General features: G+C 52.7%; 3 protein-coding genes and 1 long non-coding RNA gene across 35 annotated transcripts in view; 1 reads left to right on the top strand and 3 right to left on the bottom strand.

Annotated features, from left to right (window-relative positions):
• The window catches only part of NIP7 (nucleolar pre-rRNA processing protein NIP7), a 30,565-nt gene extending 30,352 nt beyond the window's left edge, over nt 1-213 (bottom strand). For both annotated transcript variants that reach the window (XM_086351509.1, XM_086351508.1), the window contains exon 1: nt 75-213. In XM_086351509.1, the coding sequence (XP_086207635.1) occupies nt 75-130 (56 nt within the window). In that variant the 5' untranslated portion in view covers nt 131-213. The remainder of the gene's footprint in view (nt 1-74) is intronic.
• A 172-nt stretch (nt 214-385) lies between these two features.
• On the top strand, nt 386-9,307 carry COG8 (component of oligomeric golgi complex 8). 4 transcript variants are annotated; one of them, XM_086351476.1, is made up of 6 exons: nt 386-806; nt 1,995-2,202; nt 2,965-3,792; nt 5,666-5,834; nt 6,819-6,992; nt 8,876-9,307. In XM_086351476.1, exons 1-6 carry the CDS (start codon nt 412-414, stop codon nt 9,031-9,033), a joined length of 1,932 nt encoding a protein of 643 aa, XP_086207602.1. In that variant the 5' UTR covers nt 386-411; the 3' UTR covers nt 9,034-9,307. The 4 variants fall into 4 exon arrangements, with proteins under 4 accessions (XP_086207602.1, XP_086207598.1, XP_086207600.1 ...); XM_086351472.1 differs by lacking the exon at nt 8,876-9,307 and having other exon boundaries at nt 6,819-7,283; XM_086351474.1 differs by lacking the exon at nt 8,876-9,307 and having other exon boundaries at nt 1,995-2,245; nt 6,819-7,283.
• LOC147353485 (uncharacterized) lies at nt 5,537-7,909 on the bottom strand. Its single transcript, XR_015145677.1, has 2 exons — nt 6,807-7,909; nt 5,537-5,829 (listed from the first exon to the last, which is right to left on the bottom strand). It is a non-coding gene; the product is annotated as an uncharacterized LOC147353485 (long non-coding RNA).
• On the bottom strand, nt 9,308-23,179 carry VPS4A (vacuolar protein sorting 4 homolog A). 28 transcript variants are annotated; one of them, XR_015145660.1, is made up of 15 exons: nt 23,005-23,179; nt 19,108-19,219; nt 18,860-19,007; nt 17,556-17,617; nt 17,320-17,439; nt 16,660-16,816; nt 15,982-16,130; nt 15,550-15,631; nt 15,113-15,332; nt 13,975-14,115; nt 13,133-13,262; nt 12,200-12,300; nt 10,939-10,983; nt 10,343-10,390; nt 9,308-10,222 (listed from the first exon to the last, which is right to left on the bottom strand). XR_015145660.1 is itself a non-coding variant. In XM_086351493.1 (12 exons), the coding sequence occupies exons 1-11, from the start codon at nt 23,023-23,025 to the stop codon at nt 13,161-13,163; spliced, it is 1,314 nt and encodes a 437-aa protein (XP_086207619.1). In that variant the 5' UTR covers nt 23,026-23,179; the 3' UTR covers nt 9,308-10,390; nt 13,133-13,160. The 28 variants fall into 28 exon arrangements, 8 of the variants coding, with proteins under 8 accessions (XP_086207619.1, XP_086207620.1, XP_086207621.1 ...); XR_015145664.1 differs by having other exon boundaries at nt 9,308-9,975; XR_015145656.1 differs by having other exon boundaries at nt 9,308-10,390.
• Nucleotides 23,180-23,237: the final 58 nt, after the last annotated feature.

The following is a 23,237-nucleotide window of genomic DNA, read 5'->3' as shown; positions in this document are numbered from 1 at the left end:
GCACCGCGACCCCCGCCCCACCCACGCCCGTCCCCGCCAACCACACACTCCCTCTTCTGCTCCAGCGCTCTTACTATTTTGCTATCTTCTCAAACATTACTCGGGTCTCCTCTTCAGTAAGCGGCCTCATTTTCCCGCTGGGTTGCAACGCCGGATCCTCGTGCCTCAGTTAGCGGAAACGGAAGCCCAGCCGCCGGGCTCTCCTTGGCAACCCCAAAGCCGGCCTCTCTAGCTGCTTTCTAATCGTTCCCCACGCTAGCGCCCGGTAGTCTGGAGGACTCTCGGGAAAAGAAAGCCGGCCTGACGAGAAACCATAGAGACCGTGACCGCCCCCCCCGCCGCTTCCGGTTCTAGATAAGAAAGTCAGCGCCCTCCCTGGACGGGAGAGGAAGTGACGCTGTTGCCGAAAAGATGGCGGCGACGGCGACTATCCCATCTTCAACTACGGCCTCGGCCACGACGACAGCCACCGCGGCTGCTCTCGGGGAGGTGGAGGATGAAGGGCTCCTGGCATCGCTGTTCCGGGACCGCTTTCCGGAGGCCCAGTGGCGTGAGCGGCCTGACGTGGGACGCTATCTCAGGGAGTTGAGTGGCTCAGGACTGGAGCGGCTGCGGCGGGAGCCCGAGCGCCTGGCCGAGGAGCGAGCGCAGCTGCTGCAGCAGACGCGCGACTTGGCCTTCGCCAACTACAAGACCTTCATCCGCGGCGCCGAGTGCACCGAGCGCATCCACCGCCTCTTTGGGGATGTGGAGGAGTCGCTCGGCCGCCTGCTCGACCGCTTGCCCAGCTTCCAACAGAGCTGCAGGTGCGACGGGCCTGGAGCTAGAGGGGCTTCTAATAACTGTAATAGCTGTCTTTATGATGATAGAAGTACTTAACACTTAGTGCTTACCATATTCCAGCTTCTCCTCTGAGCATTTTATTAATCTTTTTAAGCATAACAGCAGCCTTCGAGGTAGGTATGCCATTCCCATTTTGTGTATAAGGAAGTTGAGACCTCCCCAGGATGTTTCGAAGTCAGAATTGGAACCCAGCAAGCACGTCCCTCTTATAGGGCTGTTGTGAGCACTAAATGGAATGCATACAAAGCACTTATCATTGGGTCTGACATATCATAATTAACACCCTACAATTGTCAGTTTAATGTATGTGCATATTTACGTAAACATACACACATCACACATATACACAACACACACGTACATAACGATAGCTTTCAGAGATCATCTGATCCAAAACTTTCATTGACAGGAGACTGACGGGGAAATCCCATTTGGGAGCAGTAATACTCAAAAAAAACCCACAAAAACCCCACCAAACTTCCTTTTTGAACCATATTCTGCCTCTCTCCTTCATAATCCCTAATTCTGCCTTCCGGCCTTTCATGAGAAAAGTGTTTTCTTTAGAGTCTTTCAATATTTGAGAATAGCTTTCATATTCTTCCAGTTCTCTAGAATAGAGAGGGGGCTTCACAAAGCAGGCCTCTGCAGTTACAGAGAAGGGAGACTGTAGCAGGAACTAAGGTTGGACAACAGCAGAGAAGATTAAGAGGCTGGGGGAACTTGAGGATTAGGTTGTAGTTCAAAGCTACTAGGGGCATCACGCAAATAACAGCTGTTATTAAAGGAACATTTACTCCATATCAGATTCTGTGTTAAATGGTTTACACCCATCAACTCATTTAATCCTCACGTCCTTATGAGATGGGTCATAGTACTATTTTACTAATGAAGAAACAGTTCAGAGAGACTTAAGTACCTTGCCATGGCTTGTTAAGTGGCATATCTGGATTGAAATCTTTTTTTTTTTTTTAATCACTTACTAGTTGTGTGATCTTAGACAAGTTGCTTAAAATCTCTGGGATAAAAGTACCTGATGAGTTTGGTGTGAAGATTAGATTACATTAATCGTCTAGCCTGGTGTCAGTTCATAGTAAGTGCTTGGTAACTGGATGCACAGTAGTGAACTACCAAATGTTCTCCTGACTTGCTAGGAATTTTGTGAAAGAGGCTGAGGAGATCAGTTCCAATCGCCGGATGAACACCCTGACTCTAAACCGGCACACAGAAATCCTGGAAATCCTGGAGATCCCTCAGCTCATGGACACCTGTGTCCGGAACAGCTATTATGAAGAGGCCCTCGAGCTGGCAGCCTATGTACGCCGACTAGAAAGGAAATACTCCTCCATCCCTGTCATCCAGGTAGCCAACTTGCCCAGAGAAGACTCAAACCGATGTTCTTATGGTCAGTAATTCTGTGGTCATCACTGACCCTTTAGGCATAAATCTTGGGGAAACTCCTTGCATATTTCACATCAGTTACTGCAAGGCAAGCAGGCTTGCTCATAAAACATACATTCATTATTCAGTCAATTGATAAATATTAACCACGGGCCAGACAGTGATCTAGGTGCTGGGGAAGTAGTGTGAACAAAGGCAAGGCTGTGCCTTGTGTGACTATAAGCTGTTAACTGGCAAATAAATAATATCCTTTCAGATAGTGAAATACGCCAGGGAGCGGGCTAGAAAACTAGGTGGGTTGCTCCAGGAAGAGTGGTCAGGAAAGGCTTTTCTAGAGAAGTAACATTTAAGCTGAGATCCAGATTATGAGAAGCCAGCCTGATGATGTAGGGAGACACCAAACCAGAAAGTGTCCAACCAAGTATAGCAGGCTAAGGAGAGAAGAAGTTGGGAGTGTTTAGAAGTAAACAAGACAGCCATTCTGGCTGGTATGCCGTGAGCAAGGGGAGAGCGTTAGGACGCAGGTGAGGGAGGAGAACCAGGCAGGGCCTGTAGGCCACAGTGAACCAAATCTTTGTTGGTGAGCCTGGATGCATCAGTTGTAGGAGGTCTGTCTCATACATCAGGACAGCAGTGGGAATATTGATTGGCAATATTCAGGGCTAGTGGAATGGACTGTGGGGAGTGTCTTCCCCAACGTACTGACTCACCCTGTGTTGTCAGGGCATTGTGAACGAAGTGCGCCAGTCCATGCAGCTGATGCTGAGCCAGCTGATCCAACAACTGAGGACCAACATCCAGCTCCCTGCCTGCCTCCGTGTCATTGGCTTTCTACGGCAAATGGATGTCTTCACCGAGGCTGAGCTGAGGGTCAAGTTTCTTCAGGCCCGAGATGCTTGGCTCCGTTCCATCCTGACTGCCATCCCCAATGATGATCCCTATTTCCACATCACAAAAACCATCGAGGCCTGCCGTGTCCATCTCTTTGATATTATCACCCAGTACCGTGCCATCTTCTCAGATGAGGACCCTCTGCTGCCTCCTGCCATGGGTGAACACATGGTGAATGAGAGTGCCATCTTCCATGGCTGGGTGCTGCAGAAAGTCTCACAGTTCCTGCAGGTGCTGGAGACCGACCTTAACCGAGGGATTGGCAGCCGTCTGGACTCTCTGCTGGGCCAGTGCATGTACTTTGGGCTGTCCTTCAGTCGAGTAGGGGCTGATTTCCGGGGTCAGTTGGTGCCTGTTTTCCAGCAGGTGGCTATCAGCACTTTCCAGAAAGCAATTCAGGAGGCTGTCGAGAAGTTCCAGGATGAAATGAACTCTTACACCCTCATCTCGACTCCAGCCGTCCTGGGCAGCAGTGCCCTGCCGGCTGCTGCTCCAGTCACTCAGCCAGGGACCCTGCAGCCGCCCATGGTGCTCTTAGACTTCCCGCCCCTTGCCTGCTTCCTCAACAGCATTCTGGTCGCTTTCAATGATCTGCGCCTCTGCTGCCCTGTGGCCCTGGCGCAGGAGGTGACCAGGGCCCTGGAGGACGCCCTTGACAAGGTGAGCGCAGACTGTTGGCTCTCTACTGGGGCCTCCTTTTTTTTTTTTTTGCCGGGTCGGGGGGGCGGTGGGGGCGCTCCTTTCGTTACAGGTGGCAACTTTTGTAATACACCAGTCCGTGTGACAGGGTGTCTGTTGACTTAGGTTTAGTGTGGTTTTAGAGGTTTTTCTAGTTGAAAAGGTCTGCTTAGTCCTCCTTCGTGAAGTGGCTCACTTGTAGTAATTTTTCAGTGATGTATTGGTTTTCTGTTGCTGCATGACAAACTCACACAAACATAGCAGAAACAATACATATTTATCATGTCTCAATTTCTGTGGGTCAGGAGTCCAGGCACAGTATAACTGGGCTGACCTGCTCACAAGGTTGCAGTCGAGTTGTTGGCCCGACCGACCGTGGACTCATCTGGGTCTCAGGATCCCCTCCTTTCAGGCTCATTCACGGTGGCGTATTCCTATTCCTTACAGTTGTAGGACTGAGGCCCTCAGCTCCTAGAGACCACCCCACTCCATGAGCAGTTCACAGCTTTTGATTCTTCAGAGCCAGTGGGAGAGCATCTCTCCTGCCTGAGTCTCTTCCTCAGTCCTCTTTTTAAGAGGCTCATCTAATTAAGTCAGGCCCACCCAGGATAACTTCCTTTTTCATTAATTCACAGTCAGCCGATTTGGGATGTTAATGAAAACTGCAGAATCCTTCACCTTTGCCATATCCTGTTGGTTCTGCCTGTGCTCAAGGAGGAGGAGAAAACACAAGGGAGTGGGTACCAGGAGGTGGGGATCACAAGAGCCATCTTAGAATTCTGCCTAATATAAGTAACACTACTGATCCCACTAATATCCGAGTATGGTGCACATTTTTAAACATTAAATCTTTAGATGTTGAGGTGCTTCTTATAATTGATGGCATCTTATAGTCCCTGTCAGCCAGGTGGCAGTTGTGACGTGGTTGCATCAAGTCTTTCTGTTGATGTCCTCCGGTAAGAAACAGCAAGAAAGCATGAGCAATGAAACTTTATAGGGTCAGTGAAATTCAGATAATAGTAATTACCTAATATCCATCTAGAGCTTACCTCATGTCACATAGATCATCATACTTTATACATATTCAGCCTTTATCCTCACAACTCTATGAGGTTAGGTCCTTCTGCTGGCTCTGCTTTATAGATGAGCGAACTATCAGACACAGAGGGCTTAATAATCACTTAGAGGCCACAGAAGCACTGAGTACACAGCTGGAACTAGAGCCCAGAACATCTAGCACCAGAGGCTCTGTTATTTACTTGTTTGTTTGGCAGTACATTGCAGCTTGTGACCAGGGATTGAACCCAGGCCCTCGGCATCCTAACCACTGAACCACCAGGCAATTTCCCAGAGTCTCTGCTCTTAACCCTGTTACAGCTGTCTGTAATGTTAGCTAGGCTTGCTCTGTTATTTGTATGTGGAAATAGTGAATGTTCTTTGTATGTGGAAATAATGTATGTTCTTTTCCAGCTCTGTTTTCCTTCTCCTTTACAATTTTCTAGTGGTTCTAGCATTCTGGAACGTCAGAGGCCTTACTCAGTAAAACGCTGGTATTTTCCTGGATCCATCAGAGTTCTAGTCCATCTCCCATGGGAGCCAAAAATGATGTATTCTGTGTATTTCATGATGTTCCTGCACTGGAATTGGAAACTGCACCAATAATAAAACTAGTTGAGTAAGAAATACATCATTGAAGTAACAGAATTGTGAAGACTGACCACAATTGTGAATTTAAACAAGATAATGATGTACTGTTTGGAAAGACTGTTCTTTTGGAAAACTTGAGGGCTGCACATCTTTGTCACTGCTGATGGGGATAGATTAACAGGTAATTGGTGGTGCCCTTTTCTCCTAGGTAACTAAAGTAATCCTGGCCTTCCATCGTGCGGAAGAGGCTGCCTTCAGCAGTGGGGAGCAAGAGCTCTTTGTCCAGTTCTGCACTGTCTTCCTGGAAGACCTTGTTCCTTACTTAAATCGCTGTCTCCAAGTCCTTTTTCCTCCAGCTCAGATAGCACAGACCTTAGGTAAGAGATGAGAAGATAAGATTTTTAAAACTATTTTATTGACATAATTCACATACTAAATAACTTACCTATTTTTAAAATTCAGAGTTTTTAGTAAAAATGTACAGAGGTGTGTGCAACCATTGGTATCATCTAACTTTAGAACATGTCCATCATCCCAAAGATCCCTGGTGTTCATTCCCCAATCCCACCCTTGAGTGAGTGAGTGAAGTCGCTCAGCCGTGTCCGACTCTTTGGGACCCCATGGACACCAGGCTCCTCCGTCCATTGGATTTCCCAGGGAAGAATACTGGAGTGGGTTGCCTTTTCCTTACCCAGGGAACTTGCTGACCCAGGATCGAACCCGGGTCTCCCACATTGAAGACAGACGCTTTACCGTCTGAGTCACCAGGGAAGTCTCTAATCCCACCCTTAACCCCTGGCAACTACTAACCTACTTTCTGTTGCAGTAGATTCTCCCTTTCTGGACATTTCTTATCAGTAGACTCATTCAATATGTTTATATCTGGCTAAGGGAAAGAAGCCAATCACAAAAAACCACTATGATTCCACTGCCATGAATGCTTATAGACGGTGTTTATGAAGTATTTTTTTGTAATTTGCCTTCGTATCCCTTTGTCCACTGTCTCTGTGCGGTGAAGGGCATGTGGGAGAGCAGTGGGCAGTGGTCCCACCAGCAGAGTGGCTGCTCTTGGCTCCTCCAGCTTCTCTTTGGCCCTGTCCGGGGAAGCCGATGCCTGTCCTGGCTCTCCTGGCACTGTCTATCTCCATCCGCCCTGCACTGAGCTGTTCCGATTACGTTCACAGTCTGGCTTTACGGCACAGCTCCCTGTCCCCTGTCACAAAGGTGACTTACTGTACTGAAATGTGGTAACTGTGTTCGTTACTCCCAATAAGTATTTTGGGTTTTTTCCCCTTGTGACACATAAATATTTAAACTTATTAAACGCTTTTTTCACTTATGTTCTTTACCTTCTGTGTCAGGCATTCCACCCACTCAGCTCTCCAAGTACGGAAACCTGGGGCATGTGAACGTCAGCGTCGTCCAGGAGCCTCTGGCCTTTATTCTGCCCAAGAGAGAGCCGGTCTTCTGTCTGGACAAGGAGCTAGTCCCTGAGCTCCCGGCTCCAGCGCCAGCACTGCCGCCCAAGGCGCCAAGCCCCGAGCCCATCACCCCGGTCACCCCGGCTGTCCCTGACGCGGGGCAGGAGGAGGTGGAGTCCGCGGGGCCCCCGCAGCCCGACGAGCCTAGTGCGGGCATCTGACCGGCGCTGCCTGCCCCCCAGGCTGATGCGGCCGGTATCTGGACTTGGGGCCGGGGAAAGTTAGGCAACCCCGGTGGGAACGGGTGTTGCCGCGCGTGGGAGAGGCTGCAAAAGGGGTAATTCAAGAGAGAACCCCCAATACTGTAAAGCAACCATATTCCAATTAAATTTTAAAAATAGTGAACCTTTTGGCTATTCTTGAAAATGCTTGGTTAAACTATCATAAAAGGGACTTAATAAGGCTGAAAGCCGCCGCGGAGAGGCAGGCTGCGTACGGGGAGCGGCGCCGGCGCTCCCGGAAGGGGCACGGAAACTTCACTTCCCGGCGTCCCTGGTGGCGGAGCCTCGGCTACGGGGGCCGGCGAGGGACGCGGCCGGCCGGAAGACTGCTCCACGCGCCATGGGTCTCCTGGGGGCTGGGCTGCTGCTGCGGTGGCTGCGGGCGCCGCGCTGCGTTGGGTCAGCCCTGCTGTGGGGAGAGCGGGTAGCGGTCGGCGGCGCCCGGGCCTACAGCTCCACGCCCACCCGGGATGGACTCGAGGGGCCGGCGCGCCGGCGCTCCTACTGGCGCTACGTGCGGCGTCTGGTGCAGGGAACGCCGGAGCCGCCGTACCCGCGCGTGTGCCAGGTTGGGGATCCGGCGCTGCGGGCCGTGGCGGCCCCGGTAGAGCCCGCGCAGCTGGCGGGACCCGAGCTGCAGCGGCTGGTGGAGCGGCTAGTGCAAGTGATGCGGCGTCGGCACTGCGTGGGCTTGAGCGCGCCGCAACTCGGAGTGCCTCTGCAGGTATTGGCGCTGGAGTTCCCTGAGACGCTCTTCCGCGCTTGCGCGCCGCGTGTGCGCGAGGCCCGTCAGATGGAGCCCTTCCCCCTGCGCGTGTTCGTGAACCCCAGCCTGCGGGTGCTGGACAGCCGCCTGGTCACCTTCCCTGAAGGCTGCGAGAGTGTCGCCGGCTTCCTTGCTTGCGTGCCCCGCTTCCAGGCGGTGCAGATCTCAGGTGCGGAGAGGTGGGGTCCCTGGGGCGGCGACTGGGTGCCTGTGTGCTCCCCTTCAACCTATGTAGGCGGCGGGCTCGGATCCCACGAAACAGTTTACCCCAAGTTGCAGTTAAAGTGTAGACATGTTGATGGCTGATCTCAGGAGCCTACCGACATGAACAAAGAGCAGACCCTAGAGTGGACGAAATTCAGGACTGATGGGATGGGGCAGGAGGTGCCTGTGAGAGCAGAGCCAGCTCAACCGGGGCACAGGGGTGGGGACTGGAAGAGTGGCCTGGTTCCACTGTGAGCTCTCACCCCGTCCTCTGCCCTGTCGCTCACCCTGTGTCTCTTTTCTCTCTCTCTCTCTCACACACACACACACATCTCTGCTGCTATTAGATCTGTCGTGGTGGCTTGGGAGAAGTGGAACCCAGCTTTGCCTAGCTCAGGGTGATAAGCCAGTACCTGTCTGTCATACCACAGGATATTCTGCAGAATGTGATTCTTTGCTGGAGGGTTGGGATGGTGGTTCTTCTTGAGCAAGCCACTTGGGAAGATCATGTCTCATTTTAGCCCCATAGTGAGCCTAGCAACCCCCCTGTCAGGGTTGGGAACCTGGTTGAATACTTGGTAGAGTCACAGTTCAGACTTCATTTTTTAGGATGGAGAGGCGCTGCCGTCTGCATTCCCTTCCGATGTTGCCTCTTGTAAACACAGCCAGGGGCAGGGAAGGTCTTAGTAGGTTGAGAATGACGCAGTTCCAGCATGTCCTCACCCAGGCTGTACCTTCCTTTGCAGGGTTGGACCCTAGAGGAGAGCAGGTGGTGTGGCAGGCGAGTGGGTGGGCAGCCCGCATCATCCAGCACGAGATGGACCACTTGCAGGGCTGCCTGTTCATTGACAAAATGGACAGCAAGACGTTTACAAACATCCACTGGATGGAGGTGAATGACTGACCAAGACACACACACTCCAGCTTTGAGCTGGGCACATCTTCCTTGCTGGACTTGGTGCTGGCTCTGCTCTGACAGAAAACAACAGACTGCCAAAGCTGCCGAACTGAGTTGGAGGAGGATGCTAAAAATGTGTACCCTGAAATGAGCTATGGACAATATATCTTCAACTTGAAAAGAGAAACATCTCCCCTAAAGGAGTGGGCATTTCCTAGCAATTTTGTATAGAGATGGGAGGTGAGGGGTGCAAATAAATAGCCACTCTCAGTAGACGTGATTTCAGAAGAGTGTAGCCATCTATTCCCCAAGCCAAGATCAGATTACAATGTAACCCCCAAACGTCTGAAAGCTATGTTTAAAATGCAGATTAAGGCTGTGGTTGCTCGTCTTCACCAATGTCTTATGTTACAAAGGGTCCATGTGTGTTACTTGCACAGTCTCTGTTTGTTTTGGATACCAGTCTGCCTGTAGAAGCAAAACACAGGACAGAATATCCCCAGTTCAATGACAGTCTTAACGTAACTGAGTGGTCATACATTTTTCAAGGTTCAGATACAGTTTAGGTCTCGGGCTTTTGCTTTCCACCTTTAACAGGCCTGGGGAAGGTTTTCCTGCTGAGATCTCTTAGGTAGCTGGTACGTGGCTCATTCTTTGGGTGGAGGCCATGGAGCAGGGCATGGAGCGATACAGGTTTCCCTGTGATCTGAAAGAACGTTCTGACGAAGCCTTTCCTAAGCTGAAACAGCACACAGGGAAGAAGCAGTTACGGAGGACACATCATGCTAACAGATGCACAGAATAAATCGAGATGCAGCACAGACGCTCACAGACACGGTGCAAAGCGATGACGGCTGGATGCTGAGATGCTGAGTGTAGCTCCTGGGGAAGGAGCTTGGTGGTGCCACTCTGGCTGCTCTGAGTGCTTGCTGCTTCTGTAAGAGCTTGCTGCAAAACAGAAGTGGAATGCTGTTTTGGCTTTTGCCTTTTTTGTTAAAGTGAAAGTCCTCTTCAAGTTTCTTTCCATTAGTGAAAACAGGTACTAATGTAGGTCTTTCAGAGAAGCAAAGCAGTGCAAAGTGGTTTCAATAAGTGGGGACTGCCTGTAGTTGAGAAGGAGCAATGAGCCTTTTCCTGTCACAGTCAGGGCAGAAACAGAAAGCAGGACATCTATTTCCTCGTCACCACACTTATTCTGAAAAAATAAACCAGCATCATGGCGACAACGGTTTTAGCTTTAACATTCTGTCAGAGCTTTGTCAAGAGGTGAAGGAGCTCATTTTTATGTTGAGTTTTGCCATGCAGGTACTCTTACCGAAGTCCTCCAAAATCCAAATACAGGTATAGTAAGAAGTCCAGTAAGCTGTTTATAGAGAAAATGTATCTTAAACAGTAGTTAATCAAACGACCCAGGAAAGACCCATTCTTCCCAAGTGCTTTCTCTAAACAGCCAAGTCTGGGGTGTGTGAGGCCACGCAGGCCAGCCAAGTCTGGCTTTGCGTCCCTCACACTTCAGGGAGGAACAGGGCCAGCGCTGCCCTGAGCTAAGGACAGACTCAGCCCTCTCGGAATCTGTAGTAAGCTCTCATTTATATTGAAAACGTGGCCCCTTAGGAAAATTAGGATTCAGTGAGCCTCCTTTCCCTTGCAGGATGGCATTAAAACATTCTGAAGGTTCCTTACAGGCCCTGAGGTTGACAGTCCTTAATCATGCCTTTGTCGTACAGATTGGTAGTATCTGCTGGACACTTCCTGACTTAAGGCCCAAAGAAAATGACTGCTCAGTGTGGACCTCGGGGAAAGCCTGAGATTCTGTTGCTGACAATAGATAAGATTTATGGTTGTAATAAACAAGGATGGATTCGATCAATTAACCCAAGACAGTACAACCCAAAGACAACAAATCCTTGCCTTTACGAGGAAGAAACTCTCTTCCATCTTGGGCACATAGATCAGCTGCAAAACCAAACACATGATTCAGCACCTTGAGCTAATGAAAGTTTTAGAAGTCAACTTCCACAGTGTAAATCAATGTAGGCAGAGGGTTAAGAATGGAATCCCCAGGTAGGGAGGAAGTGAATTTCAGAGTAAGCACTTAGGGAAGGAAGTTCCTCTGCACTTATTAGCCATGTTGAGCATCACCACTGTGCCAGGCTCAGCAGCGAACAAGACAAGTGTTTGCCCTGTCACTCAGGGTAAAGAGAGAAGTGGGAAGGCAGGGCAACTGTGATGAGAACTGTGGCGATGAGCCCCAGCAGCCCTCCGGTTTCTGCTAACCCCTGTGACTTGCCAATGTGTTCAAGCAGCGGCAAGAAGGAAGCAGGTTGGGAGGGAAAAAAAAAGGCAAGGGCCTTCCGTTTTAAATAAAGGTAACGAAACACAACTGACTAAAATGAAGCAGTACAGGGAGGGGGTGGCCAGTAGTTTTTGAACGGTATGTTCAAATGGTAACTGGTGGCTGAGGGTCCATAACTAACTAATCAGGAACATGATGTGGAAACTCTCCAGCAAGTGATACAGCTCCCCCGACCCAGCACAGCACCATCTGGAGGTCAGGCCTGTTGACACTCCAGGTAACAAGAGCGGGGCTGACCCACTGCACTGGAGAGGAGCACTGCGCCTACGTCTTCAAGGAACCAAGCAAAAGCTGGCTCAATTCAGCAGACACCCCTACCCAGATCAAAGAAACACCACGGTGCAATGCTAACAACGTGGGCCATTCTGGTTGAAGGCACTGACACTAAGTTTGGGAGGGGGAGGAGAGCTAGAGCAACCAGATGCCAGGCTGTTCCTGCCGCCCCTCAGACAGTACTCCCTGGCCTGCCACCAGCTCTGGAGCCGTGGCTGCCTCACTTCCAGGAATCACAAACTCAAGGGGCCACCGGGGCTGGACAGGAAATGCCAAGGAGTGAAGCAGTCCGGGTGGGGAGGGTGAGCCGGAGGGCACAGTCCCCTGATGAAGAAGGCAGATCCTGGATGCAGGGCCAGTGTTTCCCTAACCTGCTTCAGAAGCCAGAGATCTCAATTTTTGTCAGCTCTTGACTTTTAAATGTTGGCAGCAGACCAAACCAAAGCACAACCACAGGCCGTGTCTAGACCACAGGCCTCTCAGCTTGCAGCCTCTCATCTGGAGGTTGAACAAGAACTGCCCAGGTCCCTGAAACACACCCACCGCTTCCAAGGCCTTGGGGGAAGAAAGGTCTCGTGAACGCGATGGGAGAACAGGCCTGGAACTGCAGTCGCTGGTGACATTCCGGTTTACTTGCAGCTCCACTGAAGAGAAGAGAGCAGAGACCAGAGGGTCTTTCTAGGGGAAGCAAGTGTGGCCTTCAAGGAGCCCCCAGACAGGAGTCAAAGATGAGAGCACTCTCAGGTGGCTCAAGAAATGAAAAGGGTTTATTAGCCCGCTTCCAGGACAGGGACCCGGGGCAGTGGCTGGGCTCAGTGTTCTCACATTCAGAGGGATTAAAAAAGAGGCAGCAGTGACACCTGCCTGACTGCGTTCCCTCGGTCTGATCTACACAGCTTTGTGCTCACAAAAACCATCCTCTCCTCCTGCAGGGAGGACACAGGGCCCAGAGGAAGTGAATGGCTTGGCTCTACTCGTGGCCCATACAGGCAGAGTCTGGACTGGGGATCCCAGGCAACAGCCATTTGGTTCACACGGAGCAATACTTGGATCTGGAAGGGAGGGGCAGCGGGGGCGCTGGGCAGCCATTCTGAAGGGCCGCTGCACCAACTCCAAGGCCAGGGGCTGCTCCCACTCCCTGACACCTCGGGCAGGTTTTAAATTTATAAACAAGTCAAAAATCCAAGCAGCATTAATTTAGGGAACAAAGAATGGTTAAAAAAAAAAACCATGGGAGGCGGGCAGGACAAGGAGATGGTGAGCATCCAGAAGAGGAGGAGGAAGCAGGAAGAGCCAGTACCCCCCAGGTACCGAATGTGCTTCTGTGACTCCGCAGCGGGGAGGCCCTTCCTTCCTGCTCCCCCACTGACGGCCGGTCAGCAGGGGGACACTGCAGTGGCCTTGGGACGAGCCCTGGAGCTCTGTGTGGCCACTGACCTGGGGAGTACCATGGATTGACCCCAATCAACCTCCCACCTTCACCATCAGGCAAATGAAGAAGCTTTTAACTCTCCTGTCCAAAGTCCTCTGAGAATTTCTTCACTTTCAGGAGGTCTTCTGCATTCACAGTGGGTCGAGTGGTGGCCAAAGACCGGAGCATGTCCGACTGCAAAGAGAAGTGCAGGCAGGTGAGGGGGCTGGGCTCCGAGCCCAGCTTAGTCTCAGCCCCACACAGTCCAGGGTGGGAAGAGGGGTGGGAAGAGCCCTGCCTCTGAGGTCACCCCCAAGTCCCAAATGCAGAACTCTCACTGCCTGGCTTCTGCCTGAAGGCCTCCTGGGGCAACCCATAACATTTCTAGACAGCCTACTTCCCGTTGAGGGAGTCTTAAGTTCCTGTTATCTCTTAACTCCTGTGAGAAGCTCTTTGTAAGTGCACGCCCACCACACCAGGCCCAGTGATCTTGCCTGACACCACCTCACAGGACAGGCAAGACCACTGGCAAGGCTGAGATAAGGACAGGCCAGGAACAGTGAGCTGAGTGGCTGCCTGTGCAACTGCACCAAATCCACAGTGCTAAGGACAGTTACTGGTTCCTTCTGGGTAAGGAGGCCAACCCCAAAGGTACCAAAGCAGCAGTCCTCACCTGGCCTTTACTCTTCCTGTTGAAGAAGATACAATTCTAACACTACGGCCTCCATCCTGGGTCCCCACTGAGTCTGGTATAAGGAGCGCCAGCTCCAGAGCCCCAGAGACCATTCTGTCTAGGAGGAGCCACAATAGCACAGAACATGGAAGGGGAGGAGCAGATTTCATTCTTGGACCGAAACCCCCAGGTTCCTGGGCTCTCTGTAGTCCTCTCTCCCAGCCAGCGACTTACCATGCAAACCACAGGCTCTAGGAGTTTGTCACCAGGGACGTCCATCCAAGTCATCTCTATGGCCCCTGGGTCCCCCGGTGAGCATGGGGTCAGGAGGTCATCGATCATAATGCTAGGGTTGGTGCGGGAAGGGCCACAGACCTGAAACCAAACGGGAGCCTGACTGGCTGGAAGGGCTGCCCCTTGGCACCTGGGGAAGGGGCGGGACACCTCGGGTTTCTGAGCCCTGAGGAGAAGGTGACAGCATGATGTGGACGAAGGCCTGGGTTTCTAGATCAGCAGTCTGATCTGAGTGATGGGCTCCTTCAAACTCTTGGGCTCTTGGAGTCTGGGTGGCTCCAAATCCGATTTCAGAGGTTTGCGATCAGCATGCTCTTGCAGCTGTTGTTCTCCAGAACCACAATCTGTGACCCAAAGACCTAGAAAGCTTCCTTTCCTCATCAGCTCCATCAAATCTCACCATGAACGTGGTGACGTCAAAAGTGTTTTTCCAACTGAAGGCTGCCTGCTCCGTTGGCAACGTTTCCCCAAGTATCTCCAGGGCTCAACACTTACGTCCTTCAACTCTGGACTCAGTTCACCCAGGGTGCCCCATCCATTAAGAGTGCAACCTACCCACACCCCCTCCAAATCGCAGAACACAAGACCTCCCTCCCTTGCTGTTTCCATCACCCTCTAAGAAAGGAGTCTTTGCCGTCTGTCTCCCCCACTAGAAATGAGGCTCGTGTAAGGGTTTCCGTCTGCTGTGGTCACAGGTGTCTCCCCAACACCCAGAGCAGAGCCAGCAGTGCCCACGGTGACGCTGACAGCCATCTACCACGTGAATGCATTTCCTCTGCGTGGTGTGCCATTTTATGCCCCTCGCTTTCAGACACACAGCAGGGCCCACCACGAGCACTGGCACAGGGCTGACACAGGTGGCAGAGGTGGTGGCCACAGCGCCCTGTCCTCTGGCATCACCCGATTTGAGGTGGTTGCCCTCAAGCCAGCATTGCAGGGGTGGTGGGAGCATGTACAGCCCTGGCCCCTGAAGGCACTTAACCTCGGCTCCCAAGATGCATTGTCACCCTAGCAGCCAGAGAGCCAACATCCCCTTTCCTGTGACACTTTCTAAGTGGCTCCTTGTGGGCCTGCTCACCTTTTTGAAGTGTGTTGCTGACTGCACTTTCCTCACGGGCTGCATGAGGGAGTCCCGCACAATGACGCTGATGTCTGCGCCCGAGTAGCCTTCTGTCTTCCGGGCCAGCTCGTGGATGTTGGCCTCTGTGAGGTTGTGAGGAGTGCTCCCCAGATGCAATCGGAACATCTGGGCACGGGCAGCCTCCTCCGGCAATGGGATATAAATTCGCTTTTCAAACCTAGAGAGCCAAGCACATGGCAGGACTTGAAAGCGGAAGGCGGGATGGTCTCAACGGAGAGGCTCAGGCGCCCTCCAGAAGCCGGCCTCACTAAGGGCTCTGCAGACTTGGAGAAGCCGCCAGAGAAACAGGGTCCAGCTATATGCCTGCTGCCAGCTGCAGGCTGACCATGGCTGGAGACAGACCTCGGCCCTGGGCTCCTCCAGGGAAGACTCACCTCCTTCTAATGGCCGAGTCCAACACCCACGGGATGTTTGTGGCACCTAGCACCAGAGTCCCATCATTGTTGTTCCCCACCCCTGTGGACAAAGGGAAACAGACGCCAACTCAGCACCTGCCAGGCTCAGTCAGGACCTGGGAGGGAAGGAACTCGGGGGCTCTGTGTCCTGAACTGGAGCTGTCCCCTGATACCCCCGGCAGGGCCCTGGCAAGCCTTACTGGGGTACAAGCCCCACAGCCCTGCCTACCTCGGGAGGGGCAGAGAGGCGGCCGACCAAGGCCTCAATGAGAGGGAGCTAAGAACTGCTTCTCTGCTTCTCCGTCCCTCCACCGTAAGAGTAGTCAGATTCAGCCACAGCTAAATACCAAAGCCCAGGACTGGCTTCAGGTGGGGCAAGGAGTGGGGAGGAGACCCAGGACTGGCACACACCCTGCATCTGGACTAGGAACTCGGTTTTGATCCTGCGGGCAGCCTCGCTCTCATTCTCGTTGCGGGATCCGCAGAGCGAATCCACCTCGTCGATGAAGATGATGGAGGGCTTGTGCTGGCGGGCCAGCTCGAACAGGTTCTTGACCAGCCTGTGAGGGGAGACATGGGTGGGATCCTGGCCCAGCCCGGGTCCCTGGCACCACCCTCCTCTCGCCCTTCCCTCGGAGAGGCTGAGTCGACAGAAAAAACAGTAGTAACAAGTCCTCAGGCAGCCCTGCACTGGGAGGAAGAGCAAGCCTCAGCATCAGTCTCGAATCCCAGCAGCTCTGTTCGTTAGCTCTGGACAAGGACAAATCCCTTCCCTTCCTCTCAGCCTCAGTCTCCTCATCTGCAAAATGGGAGCCGGTGTGGGGAATAAGTTAACTGTATAAAGTCCCCAACGGAGGACACTTAGCTGAAACCCAGTTACTGTGAGTGCCTTTCCTTTCCCCTCACGTGGACTCATGGCTCCCAAGTGACCTTCCAGGCTCGGCTGGCTCTGTCAGGACAGCGTCCCACCTGACAAGCTAACAAGACACCCCTCTCCCGGCGCCTCTGGGAGGCAAGTCCAAGGGCAGGGAAGCCAGGCCGTGAGCAGCCACTGCGGCTGCCGTGGGAGCAGAGCCTGGGTGGACTCACTTCTCGCTCTCCCCCAGCCACTTAGACATCAAGTCTGAGGAGGACACAGAGAAGAAGGTGGAGTTGTTGGCCTCTGTTGCCACTGCTTTGGCCAGGTAGGATTTCCCTGTGCCGGGCGGTCCAAAGAGCAGTATCCCCCGCCAAGGGGTGCGCTTGCCTATGAGAAAGAATGAACTCGAGTGAGCTTCTTCCTGACTGGGGAAAGGGAGAAAAAAAAGCAGAGGGGCCAGAGTCATGGTAAATATGGCTGAGAATAAAAAGCTCTACAAGATGACTTTGCTGTAGGAGCAGAAGAGTCAAGGCAACTAAATCACCTGCTGAGAGCTTGGTCCTGGCCCTGGCTCCAGACCCCCAGGACCTGGCAAAGTGACGCTGGCTGGCGCTGGTTCCTGACCCTGCCTACCACTGGAACGGTTCAAGGTTCTAGTCACAAAAGTGTCTCTAACATGTAAAGAAGCCAAGGAGTAGGTGACCGCGGCGAGCCGGCCCTGGACCCTCCCTTGACGGAGCGCACTCGGGAGGGCCAGGCCCTCACCTGCTAGGGGCGAAGGGAGCCAAGTTGCCACCTACCCCCTGGATGCCTGCATCACAGGGCCCTGAGCTGGCGCTCTCAGAAGCCTGACTTTTGTGCACTGGGGCCTAAAGTGGCTTAACTCTTACCTGTGAACAAGTGCGGGAATTTAATTGGCAAAATGACAGCTTCTTTGAGGGCCTCCTTGGCTCCCTCCAGCCCAGCCACATCATTCCACCGGATGTTGGGCTTCTCCATCACGACGGCACCTGCAGGACCAAGACAGAGTCTTCGACCTGGAGCTCGACCCATCTGGGGGTCCCTGCCACCACCCACCACCACCACCCTCACCCCCTCCCACCACCACGGGCCTCAAGCTGCTTACCCATCAGCTGCTCTTGCAATTTCTTTTTCTCTGGATTATCCCCTTCACTGTCACTATCGCTGCTGGGAAAGGAGACAGAAGACGACAGGCTGGAGTGAGAGGCAGCTAGCAAGGAGGCTCAGAGAGCGAGACCAGGCTCTGATGGCCAGCCCGGTGCTAAACAGACACTTTCCCTGCTTGACAGTGGTTGAGAGGTCCGCAGACAAGGCACCCCAAGGATGTCGGGGCTACACATCGTCAGCAATCCCCTCTGGATCCTCCAGGAAACACTCTCCTCACCAACCCTCGCTTCTTCACAAAGGGCAGAAAACTGAGACGTGTGTGCTCTCAAGAAGGCCAGTGGGGGCCTGGTGCTCTGGCTGGACATCAGGAGCAGCCGGGCAAGCACTGGGAGCTGCTCCTGGCCTTTCACAAGGACTCACAGCAGGACAGTATGTGGCTGTGCCTCCAGGGCCAAGCCCGATCCAGACACAAGTCATGTGTCATCCTTAGAACTCTTCCAGGCCCCGGGGTGGGTCCTCTCAACCCAGGAGCAGAGCTCCCCACTTTGGGGTCGGGGGAGAGAGCTGACACATCACCTTTCTCTCTCCTGCTCCACCACCTCTGGGCTGCGCACCCGCCCTTCACCTCCAGGACATCACTGGCCTTTGTGCTCAAACCACAGATGAGAGGTGACAGGCTGTGGAGGGAACGCTGGCTGTAGAGTCCAAAACAGAGGCCCCAGGTCTGGGTCCAGACTCCATCAAGTAACAGCTCTGCAACCGTGGCCATCCCTGAACCTCTCTGAGCCTGCCGCTGTCCATTACATGAAGATGAGACCCTCTGATAACACAGCTGGCACTTATTTGATCCCTACTGTGCTCCAAGCTGTCTTCTCCGGGCTTTTCCTGCATCATCTCATTTGCTCCTTAGGGCAACACTGGGAGGGAAGTCCCACTACCTTCCTCCTCCTACAGATGAGGAACCTGCAGGCCCAGCAGGGTCATGGTACTTGTCCAGGGTCACATGACTAGGAAGTGGCAGAGCCAGGCTGGATCCTGACAGTCTGGCTGCAGAGTCCAGGGCTGACTCCCCACCCTGCCCACAGCTTTTCCATACAGATCTAGTGAGACAACGGATGTATGTTTCCTGTAAAGGGCTCGGTGGAAAAAAAAAAAAAAGGGCTCGGTGAAGGCAGCTGCAGGCATCATCTCTATTACAAGGAGAATTCCCCAAAGGACAGCACCAAGGTGACAGCACGCAGGAAACGGACCCTGCTCGCGGGGGTGTCGGGCCCGCCGGGTCCTCCACTCCTCCGTACTCACCCCTTACTCTCGCTTTGATTCTCTTTGACTGGCTTCTTGCCATGCTTCTCTTTGTTTCGTAAGTAATCCTTCAGCTTCTCCGCCCGGTCCAGGTACTGCATGCACTTGGCTCGAATGCTCTCCTTGGCTTTGTCACTGTGTGCTTCATCTGCAGAAGGGGGACCACGGAGGGGCCCCTGTGAGCTCCGTGTGCCCGCCCTCCTCTCAGCGCGGCTCTGAGGCTACGGAGGACCCTGTGGGGGACTCACATTTGATAGCGTGCAGGAAGTACTCCACGGCATGCTGGTAGAGCCGGAGAGCCTCCTCGTAATTCTTGGCTTTATCCTCTTCTGTGGCTTTTGTCACCAGATCAATGGCTTTCTGGAAAGGCAAAACACACAACCCAGGGCTTCCCACAAGATCCAGAAAGCCCCTGGGTTCCAGGCAGCAGGAGTACACTGATAAGAGATATTGCCAGGCCCGGGAATCCATCAGCTGCAGACCTTTATGTTGGCCTACTTGTCCAACATCAACTAGAAAGGCCTTGAAAGGCAGCTTTAAAAGACAGCTGTTCTGCTTCACAATATATTCATACAGTTAAAAGCAACTGCCTTCTCAGTCAAGTGGAAGCCTGATCAAGTATCTCAGGTTAGGGCTCAAAAGGAGAGTTCACTTTCTATTTCGCAATTTCAGGGGAAAGAGAAATAGAGCTGGACTGAGAGCCTGCAACAGGGCAAACAGCAAAACCAACTGATTGCTGCACTGGTCAGCATGGAGGCCAGAAACTACCCTTGACCTTGTGGGCCAGAAAGGACCCAGCCAGCTAGGAAAGTCCTTCATCAACCCAAGAGTTTTATGATATGGACTTAAAGGGATCTCTACTTTTTTGTATTAGCCCAGCTCACTTCTCTAGGCTGAAAAGAGAAGACAGTTTCCCTAAAGTTGATTCCTAGGGAAGGGATGCTTAGCTACGTGACTCAATACACAGATACCTCCAGGAAGAAAAGTGCCTGCTTACTTCAAAGGCATCTGTGTGCTGCCACTGGTGGGGAGTGAGCTTCCAGACCCTCCTAAGAACTCTGGAAGAGTGTCTTTGTGAACCTGCTAAATCCCGCAGGCCTGTGCTCTGGACTGAACTGAAAGCCTGCTGGATCTCTCAGGCAGCTGCCCCACACCTACACATCCAGTTTTAGAAACCATGGCTTCACCAAGCTGGGAAGCACTACCAGAATTATCCTCTTCAAACTGAGACAGCACTAGACAGCAGGCAGGCAGAGACCACTGGCCACAGAGCGAACAATAAGCCTCCTGACTAGCCCTTGGCAGGGACCAGGGCCTCTGTGCGGCCCTTTCTCATCAGAAAGTAAGAACTCTCAGAAAGACACAGAGCGTTCTACAGAACTAACAGACTGGGACAGGTCAGGCCAGGCTGATGGTACACAAGCACACCAGCTTGAAGAGATGAGGAAAGGCTACTGTTTTCTAGCTCCTTATACTCCTTACAAACAGATAATGGCTGGGAGCCCTGAACCTTCCTGGATGATGAGCTTAAACACAAACTTCATGTGTTTACTGTCCTCCACGAGGCCTCTCTTCAGACAGACATGAGACGGGGTGCTCCTGTCACCAGTGGCTTCTCATCTCCAGAACACACCTCCAGGTCCTTAGACTTTTCCACTCTACACACTTTGCTTGGGTCTTTTTTGAAAGGGGGGGCTCGGAGCGATACTCTAGGAATGCTCTGCTTCTCAGGTGGCAAAGTAGGCCTACTCACTCCCTCTTTCTAGATCCTCAGTGCACCTCAGAGCATATTCACTGTTTCTGGCAACCATACATAGTTTTTCACATACAAGAGGCATGAGTTGCAATTTAGAGTCAAACAGTTTTGCTTAACAGGAGGGAAAGGCAACAAAACTGTCTGTGGAATCTCCAGTAACAGGTAAGAAAAGGGTAAAAAAGACATGCTAACATGTGGCAAACTTTCCATAAAAGACCAGAATGTAGATATTTTAGACTCTCCTGCCATATAATCTCTGTTGCAACTACTCAGCTCTGCCTTTGTAGCCCCAAGGCAACCAGAGACAATACGTAAACGAAATGAGCAGAGGTGGGTTCCAATAAAACTTTACAGACACTGGAATTTCAATTTCATGACTGTCACATATCATGAAACATCCCTTTTTCCAGACACTTAAAAATGTAAAAACCGGGGCTTCCCTGCTGGCTCAGTGGTTAAGGAATCTGCCTGCCAATGCAGGAGACATGGGGTTTGACCCCTGATCCGGGAAGATCTCACATGCGATGGGCACCACAACTATTGAGCCAGTGCTCTAGAGCCCGGGAGCCACGACCACCGAAGCCCTTGCACCCTAGAGCCTGTGCTCTGCAACAACAGAAGCCACCACAATCAGAAGCCTGTGCCCTGCAACCAGAGAGTAGCACCTGCTCTCTGCAACTAGAGAAAAACCCACACAGCAATGAAGACCCAGGACAGCCAAAAAATAAAATGAAATACATTTTTTTTTTCAAAAATGAAAGAACCCATCACACAGGATCACATATTATTGATATATACTTCCATTTATATGAAATGCCCAAATTAGACAAATGCTTAGGGACAGAGAATGGATTAGTGGTTGCCTAGGGTTGGGAGAAATACAGCTGGGGACTAGAGAAGTGTGACTGCTAAAGGAGGCAGCATTTCTTTCTGGAGTGATGAAACTGTTCTAAAAGTGATTGTGGCGATGACCGCACAACTCTGTGAAAGTCACTCAGTCATGTCCAACTCTTTGTGACTCCATGGATTATACATTCCATTTTATGGAACTCTCCAGGCCAGAACACTGGAGTGGGTAGCCTTTCCCTTCTCCAGGGGATCTTCCCAACCCAGGGATCAAACCCAGGTCTCCCGCGTTGCAGGAGGATTCTTTACCAGCTGAGCCACAAGGGAAGCCCAAGAATACTGGGGTGGGTAGCCTATCCCTTCTCCAGCGGATCTTCCCAACCCAGGAATCGAACTGGGGTTTCCTGCATTACAGGGGGATTCTTTACCAACTGAGCTATCAGGGAATCCTCTGAATATACTAAAAGCATTGAACTGTACACTTTAAATGAGTGAACTGTATGGCATGTGAGTTATATCTTAATAAAGCTTTCCTTTAAAAAAAAAAAAAGGAAAAGGCATTCTTAGCTCACAAGCCCTGGGAAGGTGAGATCTGCAAGCCATGTTGGTCCACCCCTGTGGTAATAGCTTCCACTGGTAGCTGGTAAGATCTGGCTCTGGACACCAGCAAATTCTTGGCCTAGAACCCACTGTATTCCATGCCTCTGTTCCCCTCTTTCTCTCCACCTGGAGTAACTGTCCCTGCTGGTATCTGCCACCCCCCCATTCTTTGACTACGGACCCAAATGCCTCTTCTTCCTCGACCTCTTGCCCAACTCCCCGAAGCACTGTACCTGTCACCACTTAATGAGCACTGAATATGTGCTGACACTGCGTTAAGAATGCTCCACATGAATCACTCGATCTAGAGCCACTATCACAACAACCCTACGGGGCATCACCCCATTTCACTGACAGGGAACCCGAGACTCCAAGATCAGCTAACGAGCCCAAGGTCACATGCTAGTGAGTGGCAGAACCAAGATTCAAACTCAGGTCTGAGACAAGAAGAGCGCGTTCCTGTTTTCCGGCCCAGCTAGGTCCAGCAGCACCTGGAGGACGGGTCAGTCATGCATCCAGGTGGCGCCACCCCAGCACCACCTAACGCGATCCAAGGAATGAATGAAGGGTCTCAGGCCGAGAAGAGGAAATGGGAGACAGGGGGAGGAACGGGGGTCTGTTCGAAGGGAGGCAGGAGAAGAAGGGAGATCCAGCAGCCCGACCGCGGGCCCGGGCGTCGCTGTGAGGCCCGGGTGAGGCTGATCCCCAAGGCAGCCCCGGGTCGCCAGCTACACACAGCGACCTCGGGGCTCGGCCCGGTCTAGCGGGCCCGGCATTCTAAACGCGAAGCGACCCACGGTTCAGAGCGCGAGAAAAGAGAAACGGGCACAGAGCGACGGGGCGGGGGCGCGAGGCCGCGGCTAGGAGGAGGCCGCCCGCCCGCCCGCAGGCCCCGCCGCGCTTCCTTCGGCCTCAGTAAGCCGGCTGGGCCGCGGCGAGGTACCTGGAGGGTTGACGTTGTCATTTCATCTCCTGGGTCTGCCCCACACCCCGCGGCGCTGCTTGCGGCCTCGGTCCTGCCCCGGGAGCCGAGGAGCTGGTCCGGCGCGGAGGGCCCGATGGGTCAGCGCTGGGCGCGGGCAGGGCGGCCGCTCGCAGCCGGAGCGGAGTCCGAGGGCGAGCGAGGAGCGCGGCCCAGAGCGGTCGGGCCAGAGCCGCGCGGCTGCCCTCTGGCGG

This window comes from Bos grunniens, chromosome 18 (genome assembly GCF_055505025.1).
Source record: "Bos grunniens cultivar Pamir isolate PY7600 chromosome 18, Bosgru_T2T1.0, whole genome shotgun sequence".
Taxonomy (NCBI): Eukaryota; Metazoa; Chordata; class Mammalia; order Artiodactyla; family Bovidae; genus Bos; species Bos grunniens.
This window is presented reverse-complemented; position numbering and strand designations above follow the sequence as displayed.

Excerpts from the sequence above, each read along its gene's own strand:
- COG8 (XM_086351476.1), top strand. The coding sequence starts at position 412 with ATGGCGGCGACGGCGACTATCCCATCTTCAACTACGGCCTCGGCCACG. Across the intron at positions 3,793-5,665 it reads TGGAGGACGCCCTTGACAAG|GTAACTAAAGTAATCCTGGC; the intron begins GTGAGCGCAGAC and ends CTTTTCTCCTAG. Across the intron at positions 5,835-6,818 it reads TCAGATAGCACAGACCTTAG|GCATTCCACCCACTCAGCTC; the intron begins GTAAGAGATGAG and ends CTTCTGTGTCAG.
- VPS4A (XM_086351493.1), bottom strand. The coding sequence starts at position 23,025 with ATGACAACGTCAACCCTCCAG. Across the intron at positions 19,008-19,107 it reads CTTCCTGCACGCTATCAAAT|ATGAAGCACACAGTGACAAA; the intron begins GTGAGTCCCCCA and ends CCCCTTCTGCAG. Across the intron at positions 16,131-16,659 it reads TGGCTGGGGGAGAGCGAGAA|GCTGGTCAAGAACCTGTTCG; the intron begins GTGAGTCCACCC and ends CTCCCCTCACAG.